This window comes from Salvelinus fontinalis, chromosome 5 (genome assembly GCF_029448725.1).
Source record: "Salvelinus fontinalis isolate EN_2023a chromosome 5, ASM2944872v1, whole genome shotgun sequence".
Classification (NCBI taxonomy): domain Eukaryota; kingdom Metazoa; phylum Chordata; class Actinopteri; order Salmoniformes; family Salmonidae; genus Salvelinus; species Salvelinus fontinalis.
Window position 1 is genome coordinate 30,907,649 of NC_074669.1, and position 18,402 is coordinate 30,926,050.

The following is an 18,402-nucleotide window of genomic DNA, read 5'->3' on the forward strand; positions in this document are numbered from 1 at the left end:
CATTACCAGGTCACTTGCAACAGGAAACCAGGGACAAAGGGGTGCTGTAATGAGAAGAGTTATTACCGGCACTAAAAGGTTCCATTTATAAATGTATATCCGGGATGATGTGTGGTAAGTTGAGAAGCTTGAATTTGAGTCATAGAATCAAAGTAAGCACTAAGGACTGTCATTCTGAATTTGGGTTGGATAATTTATCAAATGTTTTAGTTATGATTCGGGTACAGCGAGAGATAGTTACTTTCGAACGGTGAGGGGTGGGGGCGCTGCTTAAATTTATTAGGCCTCCGGAGGCTCCAGAAACCTATCCTCCGACAGTGAGGCTGTTCTAGAACTCACTGGATGATAGCTTGGGTCAACCATTAAGTTTTTTTTTGTTCTCTTTTGTTTTACCATGTCATCAGAATTGTAATGTTAAATCGCATGGATACATAGAGATTGCTGGATGATACGGTACAATGAATTGTATACAAGGCTCATAGTCTGTGCTTTGCGATAACGCACAAGGATGAAAATTTAGGAGAGGGCATGGGACCAGCATAAGATGGGCAGAGAACGTAACGGATGGACGATTCTTTCCCCAGTTTTAGTCGCATCCAGGGTGGTGTGAAGGTATTAAACATGTCATTTTTCTCTCTTTCCTTTTCAAGTCAATATGTTTTTAGGTTTCATGAAACATAAGGGTGTTCATTGTTCCTGTGGAGGGACTGATGTATATTGACAGCGGTAAAGATCGTCATGTCTCTCCTTGGTGGGTGCATAGTTCTCACGTGAAGTGAGGTCCAGCTGCATAATGGGTGAGCTTGAAGACACCATGACAGAGGAAGCAGAGCTAAAGAGAGAGAGAGAGAGAGAGACTTGATTCCACTGTAGACATGCAGATGGGTTGGGTTTGGGAGCTACTTTAAACATCATAGTTGTTTTGGGTTAGCTGCTTTATTGGTTAATGCATCATATGAAAGAGGATAGATGTTGGGGTAATTGTACTCTAAACAACATTTTGAAGACATTGATGTGAAAGCATGTACAGTGCTGAGTTACCTCAAGAGGATGTAGCGTTGATTACGGATATGCACGTGTCTATCAGGTGGCAATGAAGGAGATGGGAAACAAAGTGAAAATGACATGGCTTGGGAACACCTCTCAGAGTCTGGGCGAAAGCATGAGGAGGCTTTTTAGAGCTTTCATTTTTGTGGAATCCAGCAGAAAAGTATCCTGGAGGCATAGAGACAGGTAAAGAGAGAGTGGGAGTTGTCATGGTCTCAGACTTTGGTTTTCATGCATGTATAGTTATGGTCAGCTTACCACATTGTTAATACTGTTATGTTTTGTGTATCTTTTTGTTGCTTTCCAAATCAACTCAAATCAAATTTTATTGGTCACATACACATGGTTAGCAGATGTTAATGTGAGTGTAGCGAAATGCTTGTGCGTCTAGTTTCGACTATGCAGTAATATCTAACAAGTAATCTAACAAATTCACAACAACTACCTTATACACACAAATACACACAAATGTAAAGGGATGAAAATAATATGTACATATAAATATATGGATGAGCGATGGCGTGCGAGATGGGCAAGATGCAGTAGATGGTATAGAATACAGTATATACATATGAGATGAGTAATGAGTAATGTAGGATATGTAAACATTATTAAAGTGCTGTTATTTAAAGTGACTAGTGATACCTTTATTAAGTCAATTTAAGTGGCCAGGGATTTGAGTCTGTATGTTGGCAGCAGCCTCTCTATGTTAGTGATGGCTGTTTAACAGTCTGATGGCCTTGAGATAGAAGCTGTTTTGTGGTCTCTCGGTCCCAGCTTTGATGCACCTGTACTGACCTCGCTTTCTGGATGATAGGGGGGTGAACAGGCAGTGGCTCGAGTGGTTGTTGTCCTTGATGATCTTTTAAGCCATCCTGTGACATCGGGTGAAGTAGGTGTCCTGGAGGGCAAGTAGTTTGCCACTGGTGATTCGTTGTGCAGGCCGCACCACCCTGTGGAGAGCCCTGCGGTTGAGGGCGATGTAATTGCTGTAACCGGGTGGTGATACAGCCCGACAGGATGCTCTCTATTGTGCATCTGTAAAAGTTAGTGAGTGTTTTAGATGACAAGCCAAATTTCTTCAGCCTCCTGAGGTTGAAGAGGTGCTGTTGCGCCTTCTTCACCATGCCGTCTGTGTGGGAGGACCATTTCAGTTTGTCTGTGATGTGTACGCCGAGGAACTTAAAACTTTCCACCTTCTCCACTACTGTCCCGTCGATGTGGATGGGGGGGTGCTTCCTCTGCTGTTTCCTGTAGTCCACGATCACCTCTTTTGTTTTATTGACATTGAGTGAGAGGTTATTTTCCTGACACCACACTCCGAGGGCCCTCACCTCCTCCCTGTAGGCCGTCTCGTCGTCGTTGGTAATCAGGCCTGCCACTGTAGTGTTGTCTGCAAACTTGATGATTGAGTTGGAAGCGTGCATGGCCACGCAGTCATGGGTGAACAGGGAGTACAGGAGAGAGCTAAGAACGCACCCTTGTCGGGCCCCAGTGTTGAGGATCAGCTGGGTGGAGAAGTTGTTTCCTACCTTCACCACCTGGGGGCACCCCGTCAGGAAGTCCAGGATCCAGTTGCACAGGGCGGGGTCGAGACCCAGGGTACTGTGGAGGGTACTATGGGGTTAAATGCTGAGCTGTAGTCAATGAACAGCATTCTTACATAGGTATTCTTCTTGTCCAGATGGGATAGGGCAGTGTGATGGCGATTGCATCATCAGTGTACCTATTGTAACGTTAAGCAAATTGGAGTGGGCCTAGGGTATCAGGTAGGGTGGAGGTGATATGATCCTTAACTAGTCTCTCAAAGCACTTCCTGATGACAGAAGTGAGTGCAATGGGGTGATAGTCATGTAGTTCAGTTACCTTAGCTTTCTTGGGAACAGGAACAATGGTGGCCATCTTGAAGCATGTGGTGACAACAGACTGGGATAGGGATTCGTTGAATATGTCTGTAAACACACCAGCCAGCTGGTCTGCGCATGCTCTGAGGACGCGGCTAGGGATGCCGTCTGGGGAGACTTGCGAGGGTTAACACATTTAAATGTTTTACTCACGTTGGCGGAGGAGAGCCCACAGGCTTTGGTAGCGTGCCTTTTGGCACTGTATTGTTCTTAAAGCGAGCAAAGAAGTAGTTTAATTTGTCTGGGAGCAAGACGTCGATGTCCGCAACCTGGCTGGTTTTCTTTTTGTAATCCGTGATTGACTGTAGACCCTGCCACATACGTCTCGTGTTTGAGCCGTTTAATTGCGACTCTACTTTGTCTCTATACTGATGCTTTGCTTGTTTGATTGCCTTGCGGCGGGAATAGCTGCACTGTTTGTATTCGGTCATGTTTCCGGTCATCTTGACATGATTAAAAGCGGTGGTTCACGCTTTCAGTTTTGCGCGAATGCAGCCATTAATCCACGGTTTCTGATTAGGGAAGGTTATAATAGTCACAGAGGGTACGACATCTCTGATGCACTTGCTAATAAACTCGCTCACCGAGTCAGTGTATACATCAATGTTGTCTGAGGCTATCTGGAACATATTCCAGTACACGTGATTGAAGCAATCTTAAAGCATGGAATCCGATTGGTCAGACCAGCGTTGTATTGACCTGAGCATGGGCGTTTCCTGTTTTAGTTTCTGTCTATAGGCTGGGAGCAACAAAATGGATTCATGGTCAGATTTGCCGAAGGCGGAGCGTGGGAGGACTTTGTATGCATTGCAGAAGTTCGAGTAGCAATGATGAATTCTGCCAGCTCGTGTCGCGCATTCGATATGCTGATAGAATTTAGGGAGTATTGATCTTAGGTTAGCTTTGTTAAAATCCCCAGCTACAATAAATGCAGCCTCCGGATGTATGGTTTCCAGTTTACATAGAGTCCAGTGAAGTTCTTTCAGGGCCGACGAGGTATCTGCTTGGGGTGGATATACACGGCTATGACTATAATCGAAGAGAATTCTCTTGGAAGATAATGCGGTCGGCATTTGATTGTAAGGAATTCTAGGTCAGGTGAACAAAAGGAATTGAGTTTCTGTATGTTGTTGTGATTACACCATCAGTCGTAAATCATAAGGCATACACCCCCGCCCTTCTTCTTACCAGAGAGATGTTTGTTTCTGTCGGCACGTTGCGTGAAGAAACCGGGTGGCTGTACTGACTCTGACAACGTATCCCAAGTGAGCCATGTTTCCGTGAAACAGAGAATGTTACAATCTCTGATGTCTCTCTGGAAGGCAACTCGTGCCCACCTTGTTATCTAGAGATTGGACATTGGAGGGTAATATGCTAGGAAGCAGTGGATGGTGTGCTCGCCTTCTGAGTCTGACCAGTAGGCCACTCCGTCCGTCTCTCCTGAGGCGACCCCGTTGTTTTGGGTCGGCCTCTGGGATAAGATTGCATGTCCAGGGTGGAGGATCGCATGTCCAGGGTGGAGGATCCGCTTCGGGTAAGACGTATTCCTGGTCGTAATGATGGTAAGTCGACTTCGCTTTTATATCCAATAGTTCTTCCCGGCTGTATGTAATAACACCCGAGATTTTTTTGGCTAACAATGTAAGAAATAATGCATAAAATAACAAATAACTGCATAGTTTTCTAAGGACCTGAAGCAAGGCGACCATCTCTGTCAGCGCCATCAAGTCTTATGCTATCACTCTCTTAGGAACCAGAAGGAGAAAGTGGAGAAGCTAAAAGCAAAATTCTGTTTGATGAGAGATGGAAATATGATTGTGCATGGTGTGATCATAGGACAGAGGACAGAAGTCTCTGAGTTTGTAAACCTCACAGTGAATGTTTTGTTATCATTGTTTGTTCATTTAAATGTCATTTCCAAGTGTGTGTAATGTTGAACAGTATGGAGTTCAAATGTTCAAAACGGGGGACTGTTGGATTCTGGGTTAAACTTGGAACATTGCTATCCTAGAGACTGGTTTTTACATCAGACGTTAATGGTTATCTGTAGGAGCCAGATGGCTTTGGGATGTTCTGGGAGGATGGGAGGAAGTCACAGAATTGCTATAGGGGATACGGATGGACATCTGTGGATTAGGCAAATGAGGGGTTGAGGTCAGGTCAGATCCCCTTAAGGGAGAAATTGTGGTTTATTACCCTCTTCCTGTCGAACCATAATAGATTGGAGAGAAGGAGTGCCTAAATTGGAATATATATACTTCTGGTGGTGGAAACATGTTTTGTCTAATGCAGCTGTATTGATCCTCTGGGAAGAATTAAACTTGGTTACGCTTTCATAGTGTCCGTCGAGTTATTTACTCTGAGATTTAGAACCTAACAGCACACCAAGACAATGCAGGAGTGGCCTTGGGTACAAGTTTCTGAATGTCCTTGACTCGCCCAGCCAGAGTCCGGACTTGAATTTGATCGAACATCTCTGGAGAGACCTGAAAATAAATGGGCAGCTACCCTCCCCATCCAACTTGGCAGAGCTTGAGAGGATCTGCAGAGTAGAATGGGAGAAACTCCCCAAATACAGTGTGCCAAGCTTGTAGTGTCATTCCCAAGAAGACTTCAGGCTGTAATCACTGTCAAAGGTGCTTTTTTAATGCATTTGCGAAAATGTCTAAACCTGTGTTTCCTTTGTCATTATGGGATATTGTGTGTAGATTGATGAGGGAAAAAGCTATTTGATCAATTTTAGAATAAGGCTGTAACATAACAACATTTGGAAAAAGTCAAGGGGTCTGAAGGCTTTCCGAATGCACTGTATTTATGGCCTGTTAATTCTCACTAGTCTCACTCTCACTTGTCATATCTTGTGCTCTCTCTGTTTTTCTCTATCTCCAGGTTCACTAAACCAGCCCCCATGTTCCTTGATCCGAATTTTAGACGATTCAACAAAATCAGCAAATTCTTCCCACCTTTTGGAATAAAATTGCAAGGTATGGACCTCCTTTTTAGATCTATTTAATTTTGGATGACAATGAGGATTGGGTAGCCCCTGGGAGAGGACACTGTTGACCACTAGCTCAACTACAGGGAGGGAGGAGGGTGTCTATGCTCTGGGTCACTGCTCAGATGAGGGACAGTACACCATGTCCAAATACTGGCCTTATTGAGAAGAACATCATTGTTTCTCCTAGCTATGCAGGGATCACAGCAAAGCAAAACATTTCTTGCTGCCCCTCGCTTATCCTTTTTAAAACAATGTGATCACCAATTGAACTCGTGTTTAATCTCATCAAATCCCTTGGAAAGCTGATGTTACAGTTAATTTGGTTAATTTGACATAAATATCAATGTTATAGCTGTTTATATATATATCTGTCTAAATGTAATGATGATAATGATGGTGTCAGTGCGCTCAAATTGTGCTAAATGTATAAATATCCCTGGAAGGGTATCAGGAGGATGACTTTGTAGTCTAGCTCTCCATGTTGCATGTGCAGAAAATGCCTTTATGTTCTCGGTATCAGAGGAAGGGTGTTTGCTAACTAGTGTTCTCGTAGAAATCTGTCTGAATCTGATACCTGACTCCATCCATGCCCTGCCCTTTCTCTGTAACACTGAACAGTAACATTGAGCAGCACCAACACACTACAGGACCACTGTCAGATCCTTCTGCCTACCAGTCTCAGGCCCTGATTGGAAAGCCCAGTCTCGCCCCCCACCCAAACACATGTTAGTTGTGGAATGATTAGCTACAGTATGTAGCCAGCCACTACCCTGTCTTCAACACAGCATCATCTAATCAGTTTTATTTCATTTAACCTTTATTTATACAGGTTATTGAAATAATCTATTCTGTAAGAGAGACCTATTAATCAGTAATAATCAGTGAGCTATTTGTGGCCTGACTGCCTGCCCTCATCATCATGGCTGATCAGAACCAGAAAGCCCAACCAACACCCTCTACTCTCCCAACTAACCAACACATTCTGGGCGTTTTCTGTTCTGTGACTCGGTAGTAGGGCAGTTTGAGGGATCCCACTAAACATATGGTTTCCACTTCTGCCTGAACATAGATTATTAAGGTCATACTGTAAGCCTTTGTCTTGTTATTGATTGGTTGGCAGAACTGGAGTCCTTCATTGTCAGTCATTGGGCTGTTTCAGGGGTGTGCCTAGCCTAGGTGCCTCACCCTTGCAGATGGTGCTATGGTAGCCTAGCCCTCATCTGATATCAGCTGTGTGGTTTGGCTGGAAGGAGAGACCATCCTTTCAAATGATTCCCATCCAGCCTGATTGATCTTGTCTGTTTATATCTAGGATATCACCACAGTAGTCAACAACTCTTCTCCCTGGTTGCATCCCAAATTGCAACCTATTGCCTATATAGTGCACTACTTTTAATCAGACCCCTATAAGCCCTGGTCAAAAGTAGTGCACTATATAGGGAGAAGGGTACCATTTATTATGGAGCACTCTCCCTCCCCATCTCTCCAGTGTTGGTCACAATGCAGATATGCAAGTCATTTTGGACAGAGCTGAGCCTGTCTCTACATCAATGCTTTTCACTGCCTCTGAGTGATCCTTAATTATACTATAGTAAGTTGTGTCACTGGATGTGTCATTTCTTCAAAATCATCTGTCATACTGTAGGTCAATGTTTCCTAATCCAGGGTCTGGGGACCCAAAAGGTTGCACATTTTAGTTTTTGCACTGTTCCACTTATCAACTCATCATCAAACTTTTGACTAGTGAAATTGTGGGTTTAGTGCTAGGGCAAAAACTAAAATGTGCACCCGTTGTGTCCCCAGGACCAGCATTAAGAAACACTGCTATAGGCTATATTGTTTTCACAATGGGCTGATTCAAAAAATAATAATAAATGCCTCATGACAAAATTACAGTAATAATTATGTTCAAAAAGTATGGTAACTGAAAAACATATTTTGCTATCTTTGGGTCATGTTTTTTATGATCTCCATTGCATCTGAGGATTGAACAGAAGTGCCTAATAGCAATTAAATGCTCTGGCAATTTAGTTAATCAATAAACATGAATAGCACGCAAGTAGCCTACTTGGCATAGGTCTACAGTATACAGTCAAATCATGTGGACTTTCATCTCGTGACAAATGGTCCAGCGATTCAACTCTCACAATTGTTTAGGCAATTACTGTTAATTTTAACTTGATCTCCTGAATTATAGACCAAGTGTATTTACCCTCGTCAATTGTATAGAAAACATCCGGATCGCAGTCATTCCTTTCTCTACACTTTATATCTTCCTAGAATAACTGGCTATATAAATAGGCCTAGCTAGTGTTGTTGTGCAGACAGGAGCATCTCAGTCTAAAGACTATAGGAAATTGTACTTCATAGTTACTCCCTAGGCCTTGCTAGAATAACTGGCGATGTAAATAGTGGAAATACCCAGGGAAAGTAAGGACTTGGAAAAAGTACTTAAGTTTTTTCCTTCCTATAAAATAAAGTATTCCTACTATAACTGACTAGATAAATAGCAAGAGTTGTTGAACATGCAGACGATGGGCATCTCAGTTTAAGGGAAGCGTACTTCAAAGATGCATAAAGGCCAGCAGTGAGTAAGGACAAGAAACAAAGTGAGGTAGTGAGAGCGTTTGTTTACTGTAGAGTTTACAGAAAGATTTAGGGCCTCTCAGTGCCCATATAAAAAAAATACTATGCTCTACATACTGAAGCATTAATATATTTATATAATATAGTATTCACTGTAATGTTTTTGCTGGAGTATACTATAGTATTCACTGTAGTGTTGTTATGGGCTTTACTGTAGTATACTGTAGTAAAGTTTTACTATAGGTGACTGACCGGCTCAATTCGGTCTTATGTTACAAAATTTGAAATTGTGTTTTTAACCTTGGATAAAAGTTGAGACTCAGAGCTAGAAAATGGTATATCATACACTGCAGTTGAGGAACAATGAGAAAGTTATTATGCTTTGAAAGTTGATGGCCCTTGAATGTTTTGGTAAACCTACTGGAGAGCTCTTTGTCTGCACCCATTCAGCATCGTTCACACCCTGTTAAGTCCTAGCCCCACGCATCTCTTTAAGGATTCACATGTAAGGCCATGTACTAAACAACCCAAGATTTCAAGACTTAAGGCTGGTTTATACTACGGGTGTGTTCGTAAATTCAATCTGGTGTGCCAGAGTGCGCTCTTGGCATTCGTAAACTCAGAGCATTGTCAGATTGTCCGTTCGCATATTCAGAGCTTTTCGCTCTCGGGGCGTTTAGAGCGCACACTGAACACTCTGGCCGAGGAGTAGGGTTGAGCCGAGCATTCTGACCTAACAACAGCAGTCAAGGACCCAAGGTAACTGGCTATCGTTGGCTAGCTTGCTAGCTACCTCCAGACACAAATGAGAGATGAGCTCACTCTGATCATTTTACTCCCCCTAGCAGAGCTGGCAAGGCTGTTTTTATGTTATCCAGAGTGTTGGTGACCGTAACTGTGCTGCTGGCAACAATTTAATGAAACTTTTTTGCCAACGTTTACTGACACCGGCCATATTCAATGGGGGTTGAGCGTTCGAAAATTCATCAGTTATTCTGCACTCTGGCACACTCAGACAAGAGTGCTCTGAAATCAGAGTAGATAGCAAGAGTGAATTTACCAGCTACGTCTATCGACAGTTGTCGCAGTGACATCATTAAGATTCTATTGAAATGGTTACTTTCCTAGTGGAGTCTTTTGTTTAGGCTAACCAACCAGTTTCAATGTTAGCTAGCTAGCTAACATTATGCTAAAACTAGCAATGCAAATGGGTCTGAGATACAAATAATATTACTAAAGTAACACACATTATACACGTAACGTTAGCTAGCAAGCCAGCTAGCTAACATTAGCTAGCTAGCTAACAGTAAGCTTTAAATAAACAACTTTGACAAAATAAACAACTTTGACAAAATTAGAAATGTGTAATATATGAAAATGTACAGTTGAAGTTGGAAGTTTACTTACACTTAGATTGGAGTCATTAAAACTTGTTTTTCAACCACTCCACAAATTTCTTGTTAACAAACTATAGTTTTGGCAAGTCGGTTAGGACATCTACTTTGTGCATGACACAAGTCATTCTTCCAACAATTGTTTACAGACAGATTATTTCACTTATAATTCACTGTATCACAATTCCAGTGGGTCAGACGTTTACATTCACTAAGTTGACTGTGACTTTAACAACTTGGAAAATTCCAGAATATGATGTCATGTCTTTAGAAGCTTCTGATAGGCTAATTGACATCATTTGAGTCAATTGGAGGTGTACCTGTGGATGTATTTCAAAGCCTACCTTCAAACTCAGTGCCTCTTTGCTTGACATCATGAGAAAATCAAAAGAAATCAGCCAAGACCTCAGAAAAAATTGTAGACCTCCACAAGTCTTGTTCATCCTTGGGAGCAATTTCCAAATGCCTGAAGGTACCACGTTCATCTGTACAAACAATAATATGCAAGTATTAACACCATGGGACCACGCAGCCGTCATACCGCTCAGGAAGGAGACGCGTTCTGTCTCCTGGAGATGAATGTACTTTGGTGCAAAAAGTGCAAATCAATCCCAGAACAACACCAAAGGACCGTGTGAAGATGCTGGAGGAAATAGGTACAAAAGTATCTATATCCACAGGAAAAAAAATCCTATATCGACATAACCTAAATGGCCGCTCAGCAAGGAAGAAGCCACTGCTCCAAAACCGCAATAAAAAAGCCAGACTATGGTTTGCAACTTCACATGGGGACAAAGATCATACATTTTGGAGAAATGTTCTCTGGTCTGATGAAACAAAAATAGAACTGTTTGGCCATAATAACCATCGTTATGTTTGGAGGAAAAAGGGGGAGGCTTGCAAGCCGAAGAACACCATCCCAACCTTGAAGCACGGGGGTGGCAGTATCATGTTGTGGGGGTGCTTTGCTGCAGGAGGGCCTGGTGCACTTCACAAAATAGATGGCATCATGAGGGAGGACAATTATGTGGATATATTGAGGCAGCATCGCAAGACATCAGTCAGGAAGTTAAAGCTTGGTCGCAAATGGGTCTGTATTGACAATGACCCCAAGCATACTTCCAAAGTTGTGGCAAAATGGCTTAAGAACAACAAAGTCAAGGTAATGGAGTGGCCATCACAAAGCCCTGACCTCAATCCTATAGAGAATTTGTGGGCAGAACTGAAAAAGCGTGAGCGAGCAAGGACGCCTACAATACTGACTCAGTTACACCAGAATGGGACAAAATTCACCCAACTTATTGTGGGAGGCTTGGGGAAGGCTACCTGAAACATTTGACTCAAGTTAAACAATTGAAAGGCAATTTTACCAAATACTAAATGACTGTATGTAAACTTTTTTTGTGAAAAACTGAGTTTAAATGTTTTTGGCTAAGGTGTATGTTAACTTCTGACTTCCACTGTAGCTAGCTAGACTATCTTACCTGTATACATGGATAGACACTTCTCCCTTTCTGTCACAGATGCCATGGTTGCCCTATATTTGAAGTAGTCCGGAGACAGGTGTTTTATTCAATAGCCTTCTGTGTGTGCTTTTTTCGACTCCCTCTGCATATTTCCAATCAAACGGCAGAATTTTCTCAGTCTCCTTAGCTATCATACTCTAGTTCCACCTGAGAGCAACACTTTTGCTTTTTACAGTTTTACTACGTGATATTGTTAAAAAAAAGATGTGCTAGAAAGGATTATCTACACATACTGACCAGCTCATGTTATAGACAGAAGCGCGCTACATGGCAGACAAATTCGAACTCATCTCTCGGCATGTCCAGCCCGCTCATTAGTTCAGCCAATCTTGACTAGCGGAAAGGTTCCTGCAATTTTCGGTGGCTGAACAAACTAGGCTCGTAATTTAATAATTGTATTCGTATTTACAGATGGCATACAAGTTTGTTATTAAGGCACATGAAATTTCACATGTTCCAGAAGGTATTTCTGCCCCCAAAAATAATTTTGATAAAACAAAAGTTTACATTCAAATGGCTCTCCTGTGAAGTGATGCGCGACATACGCCTAGTTTCCTGAAACGAGTCACAGTATAAATACTGTAGTATTACTTTAGTAAAAACTGTTGTAAATACAGTAGTAATTACTGTAGTGTTTTTGCGGATATTACTTTAGTATTTACTATAGTGTTTTTTGTTTTATTATCTTTGACATAGTGGGGGCATTATCCCTGGGGTCCAAGGTCCAATTGCTGCCTGGAGAATGTGCTTGTTTAAAAATCTTCTCTTCTCTCCTCAGAAAAGATCATAGATAATATTCTGACAGCCACAAAGAGCTATGGTCTGGAAGATGAGCTGGACAGGTATTTCACACGTCTACCGCAGCAACATCAGGGGGCGTCTTGGGGTATTTAAAGGGCCATGCCTGCTTCTCAAAGACATTCAGAAACTAACCTCCAGTATGCAAACTCTCGGCTTACTCAGAAATATTCTAGCCTGGTGCCAAATCTGTTTGTGCTGATTTGCCAATTTATGGTCATTGTCATGCGAAACGACCATATAAGTTGGCTAGACAGCACAAACAGATCTGGGACCAGGCAAGAAATATGTTCTACCAATCCCGAAAACATTGTTGATTTACCAGTGTTCTGTCTTGTTAAGGGCTTGGATCTTTCCGCAACCATTATTTGCCGACCTGATATCATCAACTAAGGAAATTGGGAATGTGTTTAATTTTTCACCTGGAATGTAGAACTCAGACTAAACAGAGGTCACATTCTCTACTACATAATGCTGTCAGGGTACCTGATAGCAATTGCACAACTACACATAATATCAGAATAAATCACTGTGCAGTACTTGTCATTTTCCTCTCTTCACAAACCTCACAGAAATTGTGTTTTTCTGCTGTTCTTTTCCTGCTCTTCTAGTCTGAGTTGTAAAAAGTGCATCATCATGGGAAATGGTGCTATTCTGACCAACAAGTCTATGGGTGCAAGGATTGACGAGTACAACGTGATTGCAAGGTCAGTTTTAAAAGGCACATCAACTCCAGGGTTCTTAAATAATCTTTCCTGGATTCCTTACATCCTCTATCCTCGCCTCCTTCTCAAAAGCACTAGAGGAGAACATCCGAAGTTCTCTGACCTTCTCCAATATGTTTTGAGAAAGAGGCGAAGAGAGAGGATGCGAGGAATTGAGGAAAGACAAATTGAGTAAGAGCCAATGATTGTGAGAACCCTATGTTTATAGATTCCTAATCCCAGTTGACCTGTGTGTGTTGCAGGTTGAACGAGGCTCCAGTGAGTGGCTATGAGAAAGATGTGGGCTCCCGGACCACTATTCGTATCACCTACCCAGAGGGAGCCATCCAGAAGACTGAACGCTACGAACAGGACTCCCTCTTCGTTCTCTCTGCCTTCAAAGCTCTCGACTTCAAATGGCTGCGGTCCATGATCTTTAAAGATAGGCTGGTAAGTGGTAATCCAGCAAAGAGGTACCGTTCCTACAACATTAGGTAAAGTTCCAATTGAGTCCCAATTTATGGAGAAAACGTTGAAGCCATGCCATGAGAACATCAGGGTTGGGGTCAATTCCAATTTAATTTCAAATTCAATTCTGGAATTCAAGTCAGAAGTGGAGAATTTACTTGGAATTCATTTGGAATTGCAGCAATCATAATTTTTTATTGGAATTGAATTGGATTTAAATTGTCTGAATTTGAATTGTAAAAGAAAATCAACTCTGGAATGGATTTGGAATTCAATTGGAATTCAGACTGTCTGAATTGGAATTGAATTGGAAAATAAAAACATAAATGGAATGGAATTGGACTTTATATGGGCAAATTCCTGTTACTGGAATTAATGCATTTAGCATTGAAATTGAATGCAAACTTTCTTTTAAATCAGTTTTCATTGTGAAAATTATCTTCCCCAAACTTGAAACTCAGGCAGTGCTTCTTATGTATGCCAGTTAGGCTCTACACCCTTTGTAAAGCAGATTAATGTGCTTCATTTTAAGAAGTTATTTGGCTACATTAGTTGTTTTTCAAACTTTATCAAAACATATACAGTACCAGTCAAAAGTTTGGACACCTACTCATTCAAGGGTTTTTCTTTATTTTTACTATTTTCTACATTGTCGGGTGATTGTGGAGGCCAGGTCATCTGATGCAGCACTCCATCACTCTCCTACTTGGTAAAATAGCCCGTACACAGCCTGGAGGTGTGTTGGGTCATTGTCCTGTTGAAAAACAAATGATAGTCGCACTAAGCGCAAACCAGATGGGATGGCGTATCGCTGCAGAATGCTGTGGTAGCTATGCTGGTTAAGTGTGCCTTGAATTCTAAATAAATCACCGACAGTGTCACCAGCAAAGCACCATCACACCTCCTTCTCCATGCTTCACGGTGGGAACCACATATGCAGAGATCATCCATTCACCTACTCTTTATCTCACAAAGACACGGCGGTTGGAACCAGAAATCTCAAATTTGGACTCATCAGACCAAAGGACAGTTTTCCACCAGTCTAATGTTGATTGCTCGTGTTTCTCAGCCCAAGCAAGTCTCTTCTTATTATTTGTGTCCTTTAGTAGTGGTTTCTTTGACGCAATTCTACCATGAAGGCCTGATTCACACAGTCTCTTCTGAACAGTTGATGTTGAGATGTGTCTGTTACTTGAACTCTGAAGCATGTATTTGGGCTGCAATTTCTGAGGCTGGTAACTCTAATGAACTTATCCTCTGCAGCAGAGGAAACTCTGTGTCTTCTTTTACTTCTTTTACTTTAAAATTCCCCAAATAATTCATTCAGCAGTATGTATTTTGTTATTATGTTTGAGCAAAAGAACACAGCCTTAGCCATGGCAAATGCATAAAATTGCAGGAAATTAGTGTTAAAACTGCAACATTTTCTCTCAGCTCCATGGCAGAATAGGTAGCAACGCAGGAAATTTGCTTTAAACCTGTAACATTTTCTCTACACCACCAAGATGGGAGCCTCTAAAACGTTCTCTAAAATTCAGCCACGCCAATCGGCCGACCACATCCATTGCCATGCCCCCTTCCACACCCACTAGCTAAGCCACTTTTTGATCCAGAAGAAACCCTGGAATACACTTTCAAGTTTGAGGGAGAGTTTATGTTCCTTGTACCACTCCACCAGGGCCCTCACCTCCTCCCTGTAGGCTGTCTCATCATTGTGGTAATCAAGCCTACCACTGTTGTGTCATCTGCAAACTTGATGATTGAGTTGGAGATGTGCGTAGCCATGCAGTCATGGGTGAACAGAGAGTACAGGAGGGAGCTGAGCACGCACCTATGTTGGACTCCCTGTTGAGCAGCATTCCAATGTTGCTTTTTACTATAGAGGGCTATGACTTTTTAAGGTTGCTTTGTAGAGGGCTGTGACTGACATGGTTTTGGTCTCTGAGAAGAAAAATGTCTAGCTCTGGTTACAGTCACTGTGGTCATTCCTTCATGGTTGAATGGGAATACAACACATTCCTACTTTCAAAATAACAGCATACCTTATTCTCCCTTCCTCTCTTCATCCTCCAATCTTTACAGAAGAATGGGTCAGAGTCAAATCGTATAGTATTGTATCTGATGTGGGCATAAATTGCATGGATATGAACATGTATAGGGGCTCCACAGACAGACTCCCTCCTGTCCTTGTCGATGCTCTGATCCCTTAGAGCAGGAGGTGGGTCAGGGTGTGTGGGGTTCAGAGGGTTGGGGGGGCTGGAGGCTGACAGGCTATGGGATTCAGGGGTCTGATGCACATCAGAGAGCAACAGTATCTCAGATCTGGGCTCACCTGGCCTGCCCAATGCCCATAGACAGACAGTGGATGGATGGATGGATGGATGGATGGATGGATGGATGGATGATAGGCATATCACCGGGGTGGTCCTGTGAGTCTGGATCACTATTCACACAGTGACAGACAGGTGGGTATTTCTATTTATTGTTGGATCCCCTCTCTTCCTGGGTGCAGACACATTAGGCATATCATACAGTAAAATAAAACAGTATATCATATAACATCATTACACCAATGCATACAGTGCATTCGGAAAGTATTCAAACCCATTGACTTTTTCAACATTTTGTTACATTACATCCTTATTGTAAAATGTATTCAATTGTTTTTCCCCCTCATTAATCTACACACAATAGCCCTTAATGACAAAGCGAAAACAGGTTTTTAGAAATGTTTGCAAATTTAATTAAAAAAAAAAAAAAAAAAAAAACTTATTTACATAAGTATTCAGACCCTTTGCTATGCGACTCGAAATTTAGCTCAGGTGCATCCTGTTTCCATTGATCATCCTTATGAAGTTTCTACAACTTGATTGGAGTCGAATCGAATCACTTTATTTGCACCGAATACAGCATGTGTAGACCTTACCGTGAAATGCCTTAACCAACACTGGAGTTCAAGAAAGAGTTACAAAAATATTTACCAAATAAACTAAAGTAAAAAAGAACAAAAAGTAACAATAAAATAACAATAACGAGGCTACATACAGGGGGTACCGGTACCGAGTCAATGTGTGTGGGTACAGGTTAGTTGAGGTAATTTGAACATATATGTAGGGGTGAAGTGACTATGCATAGATAATAAACAGTGAGTAGCAGCAGTGTACAATACAAATGGGGGTGGTGTCAATGTAAATAGTCCAGTGGCCATTTTAATAATTTAGTCTTGTGGTTTGGGGGTAGAAGCTGTTAAGGAGCCTTTTGGTCCTAGACTTGGCGTTCCGATACCGCTTGCTGTGTGGTAGCATGGAAAACAGTCTATGACTTGGGTGACTGGAGTCTTTGCCAATTTTTTGGGCTTTCCTTTGACACCACCTAGTGTAAAGGTCCTGGATTGCAGGAAGCTTGGCCCCAGTGATGTACTGGGCCGTACGCACTACCCTCTGTAGTGCCTTACGGTCAGATGCAGAGCAGTTGCCATACCAGGCGGTGATGCAACCAGTCAGGATGCTCTCGATGTTGCAGCTGTAGAACCTTTTGAGGATCTCAGGAACCATGCCAAATCTTTTTAGTTTCCTGAGGGGGATTAGGCTTTGTCGTGCCCTCTTCACGACTGTCTTGGTGTGTTTGGACCATTCTAGTTTGTTGTTGATGTGGACACCAAGGAACTTGAAGCTCTCAACCTGCTCCACTACAGCCCCGTCGATGAGAATGGGGACGTGCTCGGTGCTCCTTTTCCTGTAGTCCACAATCATCTCCTTAGTCTTGGTTACGTTGAGGGATAGGTTGTTATTCTGGCACCACCTGGCCAGGTCTCTGACCTCCTCCCTATAGGCTGTCTCATCGTTGTCGGTGATCAGGCCTACCACTGTTGTGTCGTCTGCAAACTTAATGATGGTGTTGGAGTCGTGCCTGGCCATGCAGTCGTGGGTGAACAGGCAGTACAGGAGGGGACTGAGCATGCACCACTAGGGAGCTCCAGTGTTGAGGATCAGCATGGCAGATGTGTTGCTACCTACCCTCACCACCTGGGGGCGGCCCATCAGGAAGTCCAGGATCCAGTTGCAGAGGGAGGTGTTTAGTCCCAGGTTCCTTAGCTTAGTGATGAGCTTTGAGGGTAATATGGTGTTGAACACTGAGCTGTAGTCAATGAATAGCATTCTCACATAGGTGTTCCTTTTGTCCAGGTGGGAAAGGGCAGTGTGGAGTGCAATAGAGATTGCATCATCTGTGGATCTGTTTGGGCGGTATGTAAATTGGAATGGGTCTAGGGTTTCTGGGATAATGGTGTTGATGTGAGCCATTACCAGCCTTTCAAAGCACCTCATGGCTAAGGACATGAGTGCTATGGGTCTGTAGTCGTTTAGGCAGGTTGCCTTTGTGTTCTTGGGCACAGGGACTATGGTGGTCTGCTTGAAGCATGTTGGTATTACAGACTCAATCAGGGACATGTTGAAAATGTCAGTGAAGACACCTGCCAGTTGGTCAGCACATGCCCGGAGCACACGTCCTGGTAATCCGTCTGGCCACGGATTACCAGGAGCCTTGTGTATGTTGACCTGTTTAAAGGTCTTACTCACATTGGCTACGGAGAGAGTGATCACACGGTTATCCGGAACAGCTGATGCTCTCGTGCATGCCTCAATGTTGCTTGCCTCGAAGCGAGCGTAGAAGTGATTTAGCTCGTCTGGTAGGCTCGTGTCACTGGGCAGCTCGCGGCTGTGCTTCCCTTTGTAGTCTGTAATAGTTTGCAAGCCCTGCCACATCCGAAGAGCGTCGGAGCTGGTGTAGTATGATTCAATCTTAGCCCTGTATTGACGCTTTGCCTGTTTGATGGTTCATTGCAGGGCATAGCGGGATTTCTTGTAAGCTTCCGGGTTAGAGTCCCGCACCTTGAAAGCGGCAGCTCTACCCTTTTGCTCAATGCGAATGTTGCCTGTAATCCATGGCTTCTGGTTGGGGTATGTACGTACAGTCACT

General features: G+C 42.8%; 1 protein-coding gene across 7 annotated transcripts in view; it reads left to right on the top strand.

Annotated features, from left to right (window-relative positions):
- Nucleotides 1-18,402, top strand: part of LOC129855464 (CMP-N-acetylneuraminate-beta-1,4-galactoside alpha-2,3-sialyltransferase-like) — an 84,605-nt gene that overhangs the window by 43,030 nt on the left and 23,173 nt on the right. For all 7 annotated transcript variants that reach the window (XR_008759514.1, XM_055923160.1, XM_055923164.1 and 4 more), the window contains 4 exons: nt 5,841-5,935; nt 12,234-12,297; nt 12,865-12,960; nt 13,221-13,407. Coding sequence is in view for 6 of the 7 variants with exons in the window: in XM_055923160.1 (XP_055779135.1) it covers nt 5,841-5,935; nt 12,234-12,297; nt 12,865-12,960; nt 13,221-13,407 (442 nt within the window). In the remaining variant the exon portion in view is untranslated. The remainder of the gene's footprint in view (nt 1-5,840; nt 5,936-12,233; nt 12,298-12,864; nt 12,961-13,220; nt 13,408-18,402) is intronic.